This window comes from Urocampus carinirostris, chromosome 13 (genome assembly GCF_059441175.1).
Source record: "Urocampus carinirostris isolate Australia breed hairy pipefish chromosome 13, RoL_Ucar_1.0, whole genome shotgun sequence".
NCBI classification, from domain to species: Eukaryota; Metazoa; Chordata; class Actinopteri; order Syngnathiformes; family Syngnathidae; genus Urocampus; species Urocampus carinirostris.
Window position 1 is genome coordinate 16,593,379 of NC_142361.1, and position 17,286 is coordinate 16,610,664.

Sequence of the window (17,286 nt, forward strand, 5' to 3'; positions counted from 1 at the left end):
TTAAGAATTATATATATATATATATATATATATATATATATATATATATATATATATATATATATATATATATATATATATATATATATATATATATATATATATATATATATATATATATATATATATATATACATATATATATATATATATATATGTATACCGGTACATAATTTGGCCTGGAGATGGATGGGCGACACCAGGCAGTACTTGCCCAGGACACAACACCACCAACAAGTCACCAACCACCCACTCACCCACAATAGCTGCACTGAGGCGGACACTGGGAGGCTGCTGAGGACAGTAATATCTGCACAGTGCATTGTTGCCTGCCCTCTCCCCTCCCTGATGGACGTCTACTCCACATTATCAAGGCCAGGTTACGTCCAGGCGGCTAGCAAACACAGATCCATATATTAATACGTCTACCATATATATATATATATACTGTATAGTGATCAGTGACCGATTCATGTTACTTTCAACTTTTCACAATGAAGTCACAGTTTTGCGGCTTCTTAATGAGCCAGTTCATCAGGCGTGAACGCAAAGCGCTTCCCCACACAGGCCATAAACGTTTGCCCTTTGGCCCCTGTGATGGGGAGCTAAGTGAGGGGTCTCCCGTAGGGGCCACTAATGCGCCACACGAGAACGTCGCCTGTACACATGTGCATCACACGCTTGTATCTGCGCCTGCGCACACTTTACGACAACAAAAGCCTGCAGCTCCGCAATCACTGGAAAGATCAACAAGTTGATATTTCCACGCCAGTTAAAATAATGGCTACATGTTTACTAGCACGAAATTCGTTTTATGGGCAGCAATGTTGAGATTTTATGAGTTTGTTTATGTTTACAACGTCATTGTTTTGGGTATTCTCTTTCATATTTATATTTATTATAGTTTTTCCCTCCCCAGGGCCTCAGCACCCTAGGCAAGCGAGAAAAACTCTAAAAATCTCTACATTTTTCAATTTATTTGAATATTTTTCTTGCTGTTAAATTATTACACTACTTTCTATAGCACTATTGTTACGGACATTATTTGTAAATATACGCGACAATTTATCCTGACAGTATTTTATCTTGTTTCCTCTTTGAAGTGTTTATTACATGTTTATCCCGGAGTGCCGTGTCTAATCTTGTTGCATACAATGTTGTACTACGTTGTTATTCATGACAACTAAGACAATTAAATTCTACTAAATTCAGTTATACTAGCATTGTGCACAAGTTGAAAAAACTACTTTTCAATGATCACGTTTTCACATTTGTTTGGAGTTGTCAACTATGAATTCATTTCTGGCAAAAACATAGAAATCTTTTCTTTTTGTGTCGTTTTTCTGTCTTTTTTCATTCAATCTTTGAACAAATTTTGAAAAGAACAACTTAAAAAATGAGTGTCCAGCGAAAGAAATGGCCCAATTCACACTGTTGTGTTTTTTATTGTAAAGGTTATAAGAAACTATAAAGGCAATCCATTTTAGGCTTCATAATGTCAACTTCACATGCATTTTTTCTCTCCAAATGATAATAATAATAATAAAGATAACAGTAATTGTAATATCAAGACATTATTGAAATATGTTTTATCTCATGGCGTTTTTTGCGTGACGTACTGAGGCAGCCGCGAAAAAAAGATATTGCAGTCTCTCTTAGAAAGTCCTGTAAACCAGTGGTTGGCAACCACCAGGCCGTGGACCGATACCGGGCCTTGGGTCGTTTGGTATCAGGCAAACAGATAGAATGAAAATGTCCTAAAAAAGTGCCTTATTTTTACTCATACTGTATTTATTTTTCAACACATTTTTTGACCCAAAGAAGACTCGGGTCATATGACCGTAAATGAAAAATGATTGATCAGTCGAAATGTATAGCTCACCTCAGATGCCAAAGGAAAAGGAGTTGCGATTTAGCTCATCATCACACTATTTTTACTTACTGCGCCACGTTGTACAACGTTGTAATGGAGCATTATGAGAAAGAGTTCAGAACAATGGTATCCTGTGAGTAAAAATAGCGTGATGATGAGATCAAATCAAAAGCCTTTTCCTATGTCATATAGATCTCTAGTGGTCTACTGATTACACAGTGGATTCTTTTTTGTGATTATAGTTGTTGTTATTATTATTATTAAAAATTATTACTAATTATTTTTGGGTCAGGCTGCGAGAATATAGTCAGACATTGAACCGGTCCGCGGTACAGAAAGAGTTGCCAACCACTGCTGTAAACAAAGAAAACCACATCGAATCCTAAAAACAATTAGCGATAATAAGACATTTTTATGCATTCTTTCCAAGAACCTTTCAGTAAAATACACATTTTTATTGTGTCTTTTACAACGGACCTGCCTCACCTTGGTTGCCAATTGAAGGAAATATCCTCCCTTTTAAGTGCTTTCTTTAAAACAAATCCACTGGCACATTTCAGCATGTTCCTTAATTAAAAAAAAAGGAAAGGGAAAAAAAAGTCTTTGTCCAAACATTCTTCCTCTACGAGCCCAAGTCCACCAAATTAGACGACATGGGGTTCAAGATGGTGTCGTGGTGCATTCCGTGGTGATGAGGATGATGAGGATGCGGGTGATGGTGATGGTGGTGATGGTGGTGATTGTGCACCGATTCCCCGCCTCCGAGGACCGGTACAGCACTGGGTCCAGGCGGGGGCGCAAGGCCGTGCAGGGTGCCTTGTACGCCGAGCATTAGGGCGGGACTGGGGGATGTGTGCTGGTGGTCTGGAGTCCCCGCCGGGGTTTTATCGTCGTCCGAACTTGCCAAAAGAGTTTTAGTCCCGTTGAGGGATGAAGTTAGTGCGTTGCTGCCACTGCCGCCGTTGTTGTTATTGGAGTTTTCGTTATTCTCCCTGGAAAACGCAGCAGGCCACTTAAGTTAGCATTGGAGTGAATTTTGACGCGCCGCAAATAATCACGAAACATGCTAAATGATAATAGTGAGGTCAGTTAGAAAAATAATTGTATTTGTCATTGAATACTCAAATAAAAGTAAATTCATAACCATGCACTTTATATATTTCAACCTGAAAGCTTTCTAAATAAAGTGTGCCCCAAACAAATGGATATGCACCTTGACTTGAATTCGCCTAAACACTTTTTAAAATTTCTGATTCGGTTTTGGAGTATCCCGTGCCCCTAGTGAGAATAAGCGGTGCAGTCAATAGATGGACGTATAGTTTTGGGGTACAATGTCAGATAATTGGCTTACGCTTGTGCAAAATAATGCTCCCAAAAATTCTGGAAATGTAAAAATAAAGCTGAAAGTGCAAATACGTGTTGGGGCATCTGTGTTTTGAACTTTTTGCGTGTCAAATTTATTTTCCTGAGTAATTCTAGAACATTTTTATTGTACAAACACATACCCAGTATCTGTCCTTCTTACTTCAAAATCAAATCTGAAATAGAAAAAGGTGTATTGGCTAAAATGTGTATTTTTCGAACACCTTGTATAATAAAGCTAAACTGAAAATGGATGCTTTTAAAATGGTTCCTAATAATTTTGTTGCGATATATGGTATATTTCTTCATTTCATTGTATACACATTTTTGAAAAAAAAAAAAAAACCTTACAACTCTACAAATACCTAAAATTTTACCTTATTTCATCATTATTTTAGAATAGAAAAACGATCAATTGAAAGATCGAAATAATGTGCCATTTTCCCCATTTGCGAACGAGACGATTCCATCAACGTATTGTTTTTGTTCAAATAAAATTGCAACGTATTTAGAACAATACTCAAAATAATTTAAATCCAAATATTTGTATGGTTATGAATTTAAGTTTATTTATTTACCCATAATTAATTATACAATTGTATTTGTAGCGTATAACTATCATAACATTATTTAGCAGGCTCCCAGTACCTTGTACATGATTTTGCCAACCGGTATTCATCCTAACATTCTTTCTATCTTATTTTTCTCATCTAAGTCTCCATTGTATGTTTATCCTGGAGTGCCAAATCTAATCTCGTTGTAAACAATGTTCACAACGTTTCTACCAATGGCGATGAGAACAATTGTAATTCTACTTTTAAAACCGAATTATGAATTATATCTTGTCATCATGAAGTAAGGATTTCAAACAATATGTTTTCTTGACCTGATACAATAATAAAATAAATCACTTTTTTAATAGTAAAAAGTATTATTGATCAAATATTGAAATACCCCACTGCCCCAGATTTTTGAAAAATGAAATTGGGAGAAAATTATAACTATTGTTATTTTTAAAATCTTTTTTGTTTTCCCTGAATCATGTCTACAACTTTTTTACACCAGTAGAAAGGGAAAATTTAATTATCAAAATGATTAAATGTTTTTCGTATAAAATGAGAGAAAAAATGGCACATTCAAGTTTGTTTTCATTCTTAAACGAGAATATGTCATCATCATGGTGATTTTTGTTATCTTTCTTATTATACAAGTGTACACAGTTAAATGACCAGTATTAATTTAACGCAGTATAAGGACCACAAGTTCACCAGGGTACTGTTAAAATTTACTCTTTAAATTAACACTATTACTGTTTACATGACAGAACAAGCAGTGTTCCTTTTTACAGTAAAAATAAAACAAATCGTAAAATTATTTACCACCTGTATTTTATATTATTTTTTTTATTATTAAGTTAAATGTTTATTTTTAAAAAATGAATAGAAATAATAAGTAAAATGAGCAAAATTAGTTGTTATAACGCCGTTGCATAGTTTTAATAGAATGTTCTTGTTTTACTCAAAATAATTATGAGAACATGTGTAGATTGAAAAAAATATAAACTGTATTTTCATTAAAGGAAAAATCTGCCATATTTCTTGCTCAATTTAACCGTACTTTACTGGAACTAATTATTTTGAAAAATGAATTGCAAAAAAAAACCTATAAATAAAATCTGCAAAATTGCCTACCATTTACAATGCATGTTTAAAATATAATGTTATTACATCACCAAAAATAATTATGTTAACACTGTCACCGTCTTAATTACTGTCTACATCGTAAAATAACCAGTGTGAAATTAAAACTTAAAGAGTACATTTTAACACTCCCTTCATGGTCCCTATACAGCCTGTTTATTATTCAATTAACTGGTTATTTAATCGTGTAGGCTACAACATTGCAATATTATATTAGAGCAAAAAACAATGACATAATTTTGTGGGTCAAAATATCGGCTTATTTCAATTGTATAATGCAAAAATGTTGCTATTGTGAAAGCGCATTTGCACAAATAAACAAATCAATCCATAAAAAAATGCCCGTCTTTTTTTTACTAATTAGCAATATATTATTTACAGAATTACAGCATACAGTGCAGATATGCGTAATGCATATTAATTCGGCAGTTTTTTTGAGTGCTGTAAAAAAGAATCATGAATTAAATAAGTGCCAAAGGAGCATATTGTGCAGTTGAGAGGCTGTCCTCTTATTCCCTTCTCGTTGTGAGCATGCACGCGGGGGAGGTGGTGATTTATTTGCAGCTTTCAGCCTCGAATTAGCGGCCCGAGGGTGAAAGAAGACACCGGCTTGCAAGCCTGAAAACAGCAGCACCTGACAGCAACATGTCTTCTTCTTCTTTTACTTCCCCCGCTTGGACACACAACTTAAGGCCTTGTTTTGGTCATCAGTGACAAAAAAGATGTAGATTTTCTCACCCTGGAGCTCCTTTGAGTCACGAAGTAAAATTATCGAACATAGGATAAGTTTTTGATCAAGTCGAGAAGGTGTAATGTCTGTCATTTTACGACTTGACACGGACCGTTTAAAAAGATGAACGCCATGCTAACTTGGCACTTTTAATTTCCTTTTTTATTACCGCTGAATGTCTGTATCACTCACTCATCTGTTTTTTTACCGAACTGGAATCAAATACTACTAGAATCAAATGAAATAATAATTAAAAAAAACTTGAAAATCAAAGTTTATTTTTTGGAGAGTATGTGTTGATTTGAGTATGTTTATCAATCCACCCTCCGTGGAAACTAAATATTGTCTTGTGTGACGTACAAAGGTTTGCGTGACGTACAATATATAAAAAATTGTCAAGTATTGAAAGGTGAAATTCTATTGTCAAAAACACTAAAACATAATATACAGTCAACAGTACAGATTGTGTGCATTTATGATGAATTGATTATTTTGCCTACATGTTTTTTTCCTCATCAAGAACCTAATTGTGTTGGCTGGGTAATTGGTCTTAAATTTAAGCTAAATGTAACTTAAATGAGAAAAAAATATATAATTATAATGTCGGCAAACAACTTAAAATATGAAACGAATGTTGACTTCAAGGATTTGCGATAAATAAATTTAGGGTAAGGGATCCAACAATCTCCCTGGATTGTAAACAATTTTAATATAATGTGGAGAGTGTCACGTGTATTTAATCCATCATGTCGTAGCAACGGATGATGTATTTTAGTATATATATATATATATATATATATATATATATATATATATATATATATATATATATATATATATATATATATATATATATATATATATATATATATATATATATATATATATATATATATATATATATATATATATATATATATTTATATATATATATATATATACGTGTGCATGTGCTTTTGTGTGTGTGTGTGTGTGTTTGCGTGCGTGCGCGTGTGTGTGTGTGAGAGAGAGAGTGTTATTGTTGTTAATTTTACTTTATGACCAAATCAACTGCAATGCTCTCACATCTATATTGGACAAGTTATGGAAATGTGCATTTTATAGGGGTGATATGTAACGCATTTAGAAACATACATGTGAACTTATATGTTTTCCCCGTGCATACGGGTTCGATAATTTCAAATGGTGTGACAATTTTCGTGCGGGAAAATGAAAAAAAAAAACTAAATAAAAAAACAAACTCGTTTTTTGCTTAAACTGACCTCGTATTGTCAATGTCAGCTCTAATCTGGATAGTCTCGGTCACTGGTAGCAGATGACAACTAAATCGTAAATCGTTGATATCGTCTAAATAATCTGTTTTACTGTGAGTAAATAGGTGCCCTGTTGTGATTGTAAGGTTGGTTATCGCTTCAAATAGGAATTGGAATCATTAATAAGGGGGGAATTGAAGTGAAGTTTGGGACCTAAAGTTTGAAGTCGAGGCACGTTGGAGCGTCTGCACGGAGCAAAACAAAGTTCCAGGACTCATGCGCCGACCTCACCTCTCCTTGGCCTCGGCAGCTCGATCTCGCTGCCGGCGGTTCTTGAACCAGTTGCTGACCTGCGTGGTGGTGAGGCCGGTGGCCTCGGCCAGTTCCCGCTTCTCCCTTGGGGACGGATACGGGTTGTGTGTGTACCACTCCCGCAGGACGCTTCGTGATTTCTCCTTGAAGCAGTAGCTGGTCTCCTCGCCGTCCCAGATGGAGCGCGGTAGCGGGAACTTGCGTCGCACTCGATACTTGCCAACGGCGCCCAGTGGCCGGCCGCGCAGCTTCTCTGCCTCAATGTAGTGCGCCTTGAGCCAAAGTTGCTGCAGTTTGGGGTGATTGTGCGCAGAGAACTGCTGGCTCTCCAGGATTTTGTAGAGCTCTCTAAAGTTTCCGCGGTGGAAAGCAACCACGGCTTTGGCCTTCAGCACGCTCTCGTTCTTGTGGAGGTGCTCACAGGCCGGTAGTGACCACAAGAAGCGGCCCAGGCGCTCGATGTTGCCGCCCTGCTGCAGCACTTCACACACGCACGCAACTTGCTCCTGCGTAAAACCAAACGTGGGCAGCATGGACATCCTGCCGCCGGGGGGCCCCTTTCGCGGCCACTCAGCTCCAAAAGTCTGGATTTTGACGAACCCCACGCCCCATGGCACAACCGACCCGAAACGAAAACCAAATCAAGAGAAACAACCAATTCACTCCAAGTTGGCAACAAAGTTTCCGTGCGCTCTCTCTTTGCGCGTCCACGGCTGCGTCTCCACGCGCTTGTCAAAGAGCTCCCCTTTAAAAATATTTTGCTTTGGAGCCGGCTGACACGCGTGGTTGTGGAGCCTGATTGGTCGGTCATCCGAGCCCGGGGATGGCGCGGAAAAGACAATAGCGCAGCGTGGAATTCTTCGCCATGGTGACGCTGTCACTCCAAAAAGAGTAACCTGACGCGTGGAGGTAAAGGAGGGAGGGTGCCTCCCTTCATACGACCGTCACGCCCATCCCATGGAAACGCTTTGCACAAGTCCAGAAGACTTTTGGAAAACGATCACCTCACTTTGACGGACACCTGGAGGAGCCAAAGAGCGTCTGCTGGCGGGCGCGCGCAACCGAGGCGTACGTGCAACCAAATTGGTGCGTTTAACTGTTTATGTGTTAGAGCAGAAGTGTCAAACTCTTTTTCTAAAGGCCACATGAGAGTAATGGCTGTCCCCAAAGGGTCTTGTGAAAGTTATAAAAGTAATTAAATGTAATAGAATGGTATGTAAAACGGATAAACCGTACTACTTCATGTAAAATAACTCCGAATTCATTAATTATTAAGTCAAACATTATAGTTGCATTAAAAATATAATATGACATGATATAAACTAAAACAAAATCTTCTAGGATGTTTTTAGAAAAATGTATATTATGATTTCACTTATTGGCATTAATATAAAAAGCACAGCTGTGTATTGACCCCGAACCGTCACTTTGCCGGGTTCATAGCCGACAGGCATTACGGGAAATGTTGTTTTTGGTCAAATAGTTCTTTCAACCAAAGTGTTGGGAACTTTTCAGACTCAAAGAGCCATGGAAGCAAACTATTTGATTCATTTTAAGAGTCACGCATATTTTAGGGAAAAAAAATCAACAACATCTCAAATTATAACAATTCAGCTAAATGTCAGCACATTTTATTTCACGGTGTGATGTTTGATGATTTGATAATCTATGAAGTAATAATAATGTGTCCCTTATCAACAAATACAACACCCTAATTTTGGCTCTTCCGTGCAATTACTCAAGATTTTTGAGATTCAGTTTGCATAGATAATAGTTTCAAAATACTGTGCGAGCAGAGTTCTTTGGTAAAAATGTCACAATATACTGCAAACGAAAAGGTTTCTTATGTATTTAGAGGAGTGCACCATGTGTACAGGGGCCTGCCCACACTTACCACTCACTCAATCAAATTGCTCAGGGTGCTCTGCTGGCGTTTTGGAGTGTTTGCTGTTTGTTCTTTGGGTTTTCACCATACATTTCATCAACAGTGAACATAGATTGTTCAATGAAATTTTATTGAAAGGATTCCTTACAGACGTACAGCCAAAACAGTGTCTGTTGGTGTTGAAACAGTAGTTCAAACCTCGCCTATTTTGAACTGAAAAGCAGTTTTTTGTGTTGCTTCAGCTTCGATTCCACTAATTTTGAAATGTCAGAGAGAGAATAATTATTTTGATAATCTTATCTTTGAGTCAGATCTACTCATGAAAAGAGCCATATCTGTCATGCGAGCCATTCGTTCTCGACCCCGGTTTCAATCTACTTAATTTTAGATGCTTAAACATTTGAAGCTCTTGCGGGGCACATGAGTTTGATACATGTGTGATAGAGACTCAAACTAATGTTTTAAATATATCATATTTTGTCTGTAATTAATGCCAAATCATATAGCCCTATTCATAGTTACTCCTGCTGAGGTTGAAGGAGGGTTGGCCTGAACATTTCTATTTTTCCAAAATATGTCTTCAGGCGGGACCAAATAAAACATTCATAATTCATTATTGCAGCATTAACATCAGTCCATTATAATTGGCACACAATTACATCAACAACCAAACTGAAAAAATAAATCAGATTGATGACATTCGGATCATATGATACAGTCAAATATCAAAATGAGTACATTAGTTTTTCTAATGATATTAGGTAAAAAAGTTCATAATAGTTCTTACTTTCTATAAAGTTTCAACTTATAAAATATATTTGAAAAATAACAATACTCTCTGTCTTTCCTTTTAAACATCGTTCCTGCAAATGTAATCTGATATCAATCAAAAGCCAAGCAATAGGTTATACATCTTTTGCTGTCTCATTTTAAGGTATTTTCTTATGAAGGATCAATCGTGCCATATGTGGAAATATATGTAAAAGTAAATATATAACCACAAATATACGCCATATTAATGAATGAATACATGAATAAAACATGAGATATATAAGTAAATTACATAAATGCAAATTATATATATATATATATATATATATATATATATATATATATATATATATATATATATGTATATATATATATATATATATATATATATATATATATATATATAAACTGTTGTTTTGTGTTCTATTTTTGTGTATTGCGTCACATTTTATTAAAATGAGGGGGAAGAGGTGTCCAACTGGCTGAGCCTTTCACCAATTGGCTGATCGACGCCAGCTTCGAAACAAATGTTTGCGACCAGGATGAGGGAAGCAAGACATTAGTAGCCGATTCAGTCTTCACTGATCCACCAATAGGTGCAAAGCACAGCCAACTAGGACACCTTGTCATTTGAACAACATTTTGTTGTGACACAATATACGACAAAATAAACAACAAAATACATGACACAATACATGACAAATTGCATACGTAAATTAATAAATTTCACTTATTTCATATATTTAGGTATTACATCATTTATATGGAATATATTTGTGAATACATATATTTTTTATATATTTATTTATACTTGGGCAGGACATGGCCTCCTTGTTTTCTATCCACAGTGGGAAAATAGTTTTCAAACCTTTGCTACTTGTAGATAGAAATTTATAAGGGTTGAAATAAAAGTCGTAGTCTGCCAAAATACCTGTGAGAAGTCAGAGTACCTCAAAGTGCCCTGCCAGGGCCCCTGAGTATGTTTGTAAACATCTTTTGCCCACAGATGAAGCTTGATCAAGACTCTTCAGGTGGAATGATTCCCCAAGCTGATGACTGCGGCTCGCCTTTCACCTAATACGGTCGCCCCCTGTTTTCACAACCCCCTGTTGCCGCAACCTCGGCTAATTCGGCTGATTGCTGCAAGATGTCGCCGGCTTCGGCGTTCGCGGGGGACCCGAGCGACGCAGGAAGACCTGCAGCGGGCCTCACACCTGAGACTAGCGCCACGAGGGGCTGATGAGGAACATTCTGCAAGGGCGGATGGAAGGGGGATCCTTATTAAAGCCAGAAGCTAGCCGTCCATACCGGTTAGTCGCTCGCCAATGATGGCCGGCCCGGTAATTGTTTGTTTACATCTATCCAGTTACATCTGAGGAAGAGAGGATGAAACCAATTTTAGACACTAGGACCTGTCTGGGGTTTATGATGGATGCTTGGGACACACATGGACCTTCACCAAATAGCAGAAATATAAAACTGAAATACATTGACTGTTCTTTTTGGAGGTTTTAGAGGTTTAGAGGGCTCGTAGTATAACTTTTATTTTTGTGTAACCCACCAAGAGCCATTGACAACATCTTTTACTGAGTTGACAGCAGTGTTGAGAATGTAACAAAAAAAGGAATTAGCTACTAGTTACTTCATTCAAAAAATAGTTCAGTTATCCCCAAAATAACTGACACACAAAAGTAGCGCGTGACTCTGAAAGTAACTATGGTTACAAATTTATGTACATAGTTGCACATGTACTGTATAGACTTGCTGTGTAACCCGGTGAAATGGCTTTAATATAGCCAAAAAATAAAATAGATAGAAGAAAATGTGTGAAAGCAGTGTAACTGTCATATATCTTATGCAATCTTGAGAGCTTGCAAACAAACACTAAGCCGAGACACTCTATATCCATGTTGTCTCTAGGCTTTAAACCACTCAAAGATCTCCTTCTCCACTGTCCAATGCATTTTATTCCTCCAGGCATAGTGTATTGCAAAAATGATTTTACCGTATCGAGGGTAGTATGTTGTGTATGGTAACCTATGAGAAACAATCATACTTAACAATCAGAGAACACCATAATGAATGATCTGCTTTTATAAAGTAGCGGAATAACGTCATAAGACACCAAGTAGTAAAGACAGGAGAGTTACAAAATGGTTTTAAAAACATTACAGTACTCATAACAGAGAAAAGTAATTGTGCTCCAGGAGCGCGAACCTTTGTAACACGTTAGTACGAACTCTGGTTGGCAGTATCTGTCACATTTATGGTAGCCATACTGTTCAAAAAGTTTAAAATGCCCTTTAAAGATCTGTTACTTTTTGGGCTCGGGCTGTTCAACGGGCTGTTGTTTTTATTTTATTTATTAGTGTCTGGTGAGGCACGGTCAGATTAGAGGTAAAATCGGGCCAAAAAAATTCAGCCCGACCCAACCCGAGTCGCAGGTATATAAACCCGAACCCGCCCTTTCAATGATGATTTTTATCCCCTGACTGGACGTCACTGTGTACAACCTAATTGAGACCAAGTTAAGAGGTTGCAATACAAACACAAAATAAGAAATACCGTAAATACAAAAATAAAATGATAATCTATGACATAATAATAACGTGTCCCTTATCAACAAATACAACACCTTAATTTTGTCTCCCTCCTGCAGTTACTCAAGATTTTTGAGGCTCAGTTTGACGGTGATTTTTTTTCTGTAAATATGGTTTCAAAGTACTGTGCGATCAGAGATCTTTGGTAAAAATGTTACAAAATACTGCAAACGAAAAATATTCTGATGTATTTAGGGGAGTGAGCCATGTGTACAGGGGTCTGCCCACACTTACTGCTCACTCAGTGAAAGGTCGAATCATGCTTGGCTTGATATGAACTAATTTGACGGATTCAGTGTCTATAAAAACAAATCCCAGGAAACTTTACCAGTTTTTCAGGTTGGCGCTTCATTTTGCAACTCAACATTCATGACTCAAAACAATTTAGTGGCCACTTGAAATCCAAATGGGCACTTCAACATTCCACTGGCAGCAACAAGTGTGTTTATTTCACATGTTTGTTATTGTGTTTGTCGTGCTGTTGCGGTCAATCTCCCGGATCAGTCATTGTACTTACAATCTGTTTATATTTCAGGCGTTTGACTCTCACTTTCTCGTTCCATCCTCAGAATACTGGGTCCCTTATACACGGGCCTGTACATGTTTTTGCGCCGCAATTTGGATTTCTTACGCACACACTTCACGCCAGCTAATACTTCACGGTGAAACGCGACCTCGAGGCTGCTTTTCGTCAAAAGCTGCGGCTGCTGCTTTATTCTGAAACCGCCATTATCCTCTATTATTGGAGGGGTGGACAAACATTCGGCTTTTACAAAGTGTACTTAAGTTTTGGGAAAAGCCGTTGTGTCTGTAAAACCAGCTTTTTTTAAAGTAATCTACCCCACTGTGTAATTTGCCTCATTTGACAAGTGTGTTCTGAGTTTTGTTGCTTATTACCAACTTTAAGAGTAATCAACGTTTGAGTGCACTCTGTCTCCGCCGTAAAAAAAAAAAATGCAGTACTCTGTTAAGACTTCTCTGCTTTTCAATATTATTTATCTGCTGAGTGGTGGATAGTAACGAAATATAAGAATTAAAAATGTCTTAATTGTCATTGACAACAACGTAATGAACATCGTTTACAATGATATTAGACATGGAACTCCTGAATAAACAACACTTAAGGAGGAAAATAATAAAAACAGAATGCCAGGATAAATAGGCAAAACTATCGAGAATAAGTAAAATAATGAGAAAAAATGGCGGCAGAATCCAACGTTGCAAGTTTCCTTATTGGACTAACGATTGAGAGTAGATACTATGTCACGGTTGCCATGGCGCCCAATTGGCCCCGCCCGTGTGGAACCAGCAGCGGCTCATTGATGGATTGGCTTTCTGTCTATTTAGGCTCAGTGCTCTCATTTTTCCTGTGCCAGTCCGTCAACGAACTTCTGCCCCGCAAGACGTGGGTTCCTATTGGTATTTCCTGTCCGGTATTGTTCCCGTTTATTTTGTCCGGTTTAATTTCGGTTTCCAGTTTTGTTTCCGTCTATTTTTGTCCTTTTTATTTTTTTCTCCAGTTTACGTTCCCTGTCTAGTATGTCCTGTTTATTTTGGATATCCTGTCCTATTATCTATCTTGTCTGGCTCGTCCTGTCCGGTATCGACCCCATCCGTCTCATATAAACTCGGGCTATTGGTATCGATTTCGTCTGCCTCTGGCTTCCTATCATTTCACGCCAGACTGCTGCCCATCGTGCATGACTCCCCATTTCCCGTAAAATAAAAGGCTTGTCACGCGTTTGGGTCCTGATACGCGTTTGGGTCCTGATCCTGTTCTGGTTCATGATATACTACCAAAACTTCCTTATTATAAACATGACTACTGGTTTCGCCAATTGTGAATTCTTAAAGGGACACGGTCTATTATGTTGCACCGCGTAATGTTAAAAACCTAATTCATTCCAAAACAATATTGATTTAAATAATAAGCAAAATACATGAGCTATCATACAAACATGCATTTAAAAACATAATCTGAAGTTGAGAAATGTCAATTTAATTTGCATAACATGAAGTCTAAAGGGAGCTGACAAAATTGTCATCTTGCTGCTAAGAGTATTGCAAAAAAACATGCAAAATGTTGGGCAAAAAATGTCAAGAAAAATGTTCTGATTCGGTCACTTTAAGTCTCTGTTGTTTGTTATCTTTATTGTGCTTTGCAGCCGTCAGCTGCCATCCCTGTAATTGTGGATAAGCCTCCCTCACGTCCCTTTCCCCACATGGTTGGTCTGTGCCTTACCATAATCATATTTGATCTCTTTCACGACTTATTTTGTTTGTGTGCATGTGTATGAGGTTTTTTTTTGGGTTGTTTGGGTTAGTGGTGATTTTACTGTCTTGTTGTATGCTAAATGTTTTTATACATCACTTTGAGTGGCATTTTTTTGCCAGAAAAGTGCTTTAAAAATACGTTATATTTGACATGTTTTCTGTTGGACGATTTATACAGTGACGTTTAGCAGTCATATATTACAGTGTCCTCATAAGAGTAATGTAACCTAAACCATTGACTACTGTGACTATTTGAGGTATTTTCAGTAAAAAATCATGCACCCAGTCTTCCAGTCATAGCTGTACCTAAGCATTAATTAAAAACTTAAATTTGGATTCCCCATACAACCTGCTTTCAACATCAGATAAAAGTATCGCTTAGTCAATCTGAAAGTGGGCAACAGGCTGCAAAGCGTAACTGGATCGCGATGGCCAATAGCTTCAGATCTGGTCATGTGGAGAACCTCGACGAAAAGGGCAACATGAGGGACCAGTTAAGGTTCTCGCCTTTGAATACAAAAAGCGATCTGCCGCTGGCTGAAACGTTGTCGCAGCGGTGGCAAAGAGCTGGGCGAGGAAACTTGTTTTGGAAAGCCGACCCGGCCAACGAAGAGTGTGGATGTGATGTGCGGTTTTCCTTGCCAGTTATTTCCTTTGGGCGAACGCGACGCGGCTTCCCCGCTGCTGATAATGACAACTCTGCAGAGACAGCGAGAAAAGGCCGCTTATGACTGAAACATATATTTATTGACATTTTTGGGGTGGCTTGCAATAAAAACATCTCTGGGGTCACTTAAATGCCTCCAAAGACTTGACTCTTGAATCTTATAGGTCTTAGTCTGAAAATGTGGTGGGTATTAAAAATGCATAGTACACATACAATATTTACATGAGGTACATATTTCTATCTTATGGTGTAAAATCTGGGTATTAATTGAATGCTTTGTGTATCATAGTAGTCAAGTCAAGTCAATCACAAAGAGTCTCAAAGGGCTGCACAGGTTATTACACGGACTATTTTTCAGACTATTATTACATCATCTCCTCATCTGGAACCAACATGAGGGCAAGGAAAAACCCAAAAACCTCAACATGAGGAAAATAAAGACACCTTGAGAAGGGACCGCACATGTAGCATCCGCCTTTCAGGATTACCAGACAGCAAAGGATGTTGCAATCACAAATAATACAGAGATATTGTCCACGAAAAGTATAGGTTAATCATGCTATTTAGTAGAAGTGTGTTTAAGCTTATATTTAAACATTTCCACTGAGATTGCAGATCGGATCTCAGGGGGGAGAGCATTCCACAACACCGGTGCCCGGATGGAGAACGCTCTCGAACCAGCGGAACACTTCTTGGCTCTTGAGATCACCAGACGACCGGCACTCTCAGAACGAAGGCTTCGGACCGGAACATAGGGGGAAATCAGATCTGAAAGATATGAGGGAGCAAGACCATAAATGATTTTGTATAATATTATGAGAACCTTGAAATCACATCTTAGGCTAACAGGGAGCCAATGCAGATTAGCCAGAATCGGCGTAATGTGATCGGACTTTTTGTCGTAGTTAAAAGTCTCACTGCAGCATTTTGTACCAGCTGAAGACTCTTTATTCTGGACTTCGGGAGACCGGAGAGTAGTTCATTACAGTAATCGAGACGGGAGGTAACAAACGCGTGAATTATGATCTCCGCATCCGACTGAGACAGTATAGGACGAATTTTAGCAATTTGCAAAGATGGAAGAAAGTGGTTCTAGTAATTTTCTTCACATGTGTTTGAAAGGACAGATCGGGGTCAAATATGAAACCTAATTTTTTAACTGAGTCACTCTGTGTGATGTGACATTTGTCAATGTTCACAGCAGTTTTTGAGAATAAGTCACGGCATTTAGATGGACCAATAACTAACATTTCGGTCTTTTGGATCACAGTAGTATTATAGATGTATTTCCTTTTAATTTGTGCAACTAAGCAAAATATCGTAAAAATATTTTACCCGTACGTGAGGAGGTTTTTGAGATGAATCAGAAAACAATTTTTTTGCAAAAACTTGAAAAGGAAATCTTTTTTATGCGAACTGTTGTGTGCCGGCAAACAAAATGAACAGTCATATTTGGATGTATATTTGATTAAAAATCAATAGGATCTGAAGGAGGGCAAACCTTTTCTTTCCCCGGATGTTCAAATCAACATCCCAGTTGTGAGATAAGATGGGTTTTTAATAAGTATTAAACAAATAAAATAAGCAAAATTGAATTCTCTGGGCTTGTGAATACAAAACAAGGCTGTACCTGTTTCACAAAGGAACTTTCAAAATGGCTGATATTTATAAATTCTATACCAAAGGGACAGAACACGTGAGTTAGTGGAAAATTCCCAAGGCACCAGCTTTACACCCAGCTTTTGTTCAGACTTAACCCAGCAGGTGGCTTGATAAGACTCTACTTAGAACAATGTAGAGACTATTCAACGATTAGATGAATAAATATATTGTTGTGACAAGTAAATAAAAGAGGGAGT

The 17,286-nt window shown here is 37.6% G+C and overlaps 1 protein-coding gene across 1 annotated transcript; it reads right to left on the reverse strand.

Annotated features, from left to right (window-relative positions):
- Window positions 1-1,495: 1,495 nt before the first annotated feature.
- On the reverse strand, window positions 1,496-7,977 carry six2a (SIX homeobox 2a). Its single transcript, XM_088350992.1, has 2 exons — window positions 7,210-7,977; window positions 1,496-2,865 (listed from the first exon to the last, which is right to left on the reverse strand). Exons 1-2 carry the CDS (start codon window positions 7,767-7,769, stop codon window positions 2,496-2,498), a joined length of 930 nt encoding a protein of 309 aa, XP_088207118.1. The 5' UTR covers window positions 7,770-7,977; the 3' UTR covers window positions 1,496-2,495.
- Window positions 7,978-17,286: the final 9,309 nt, after the last annotated feature.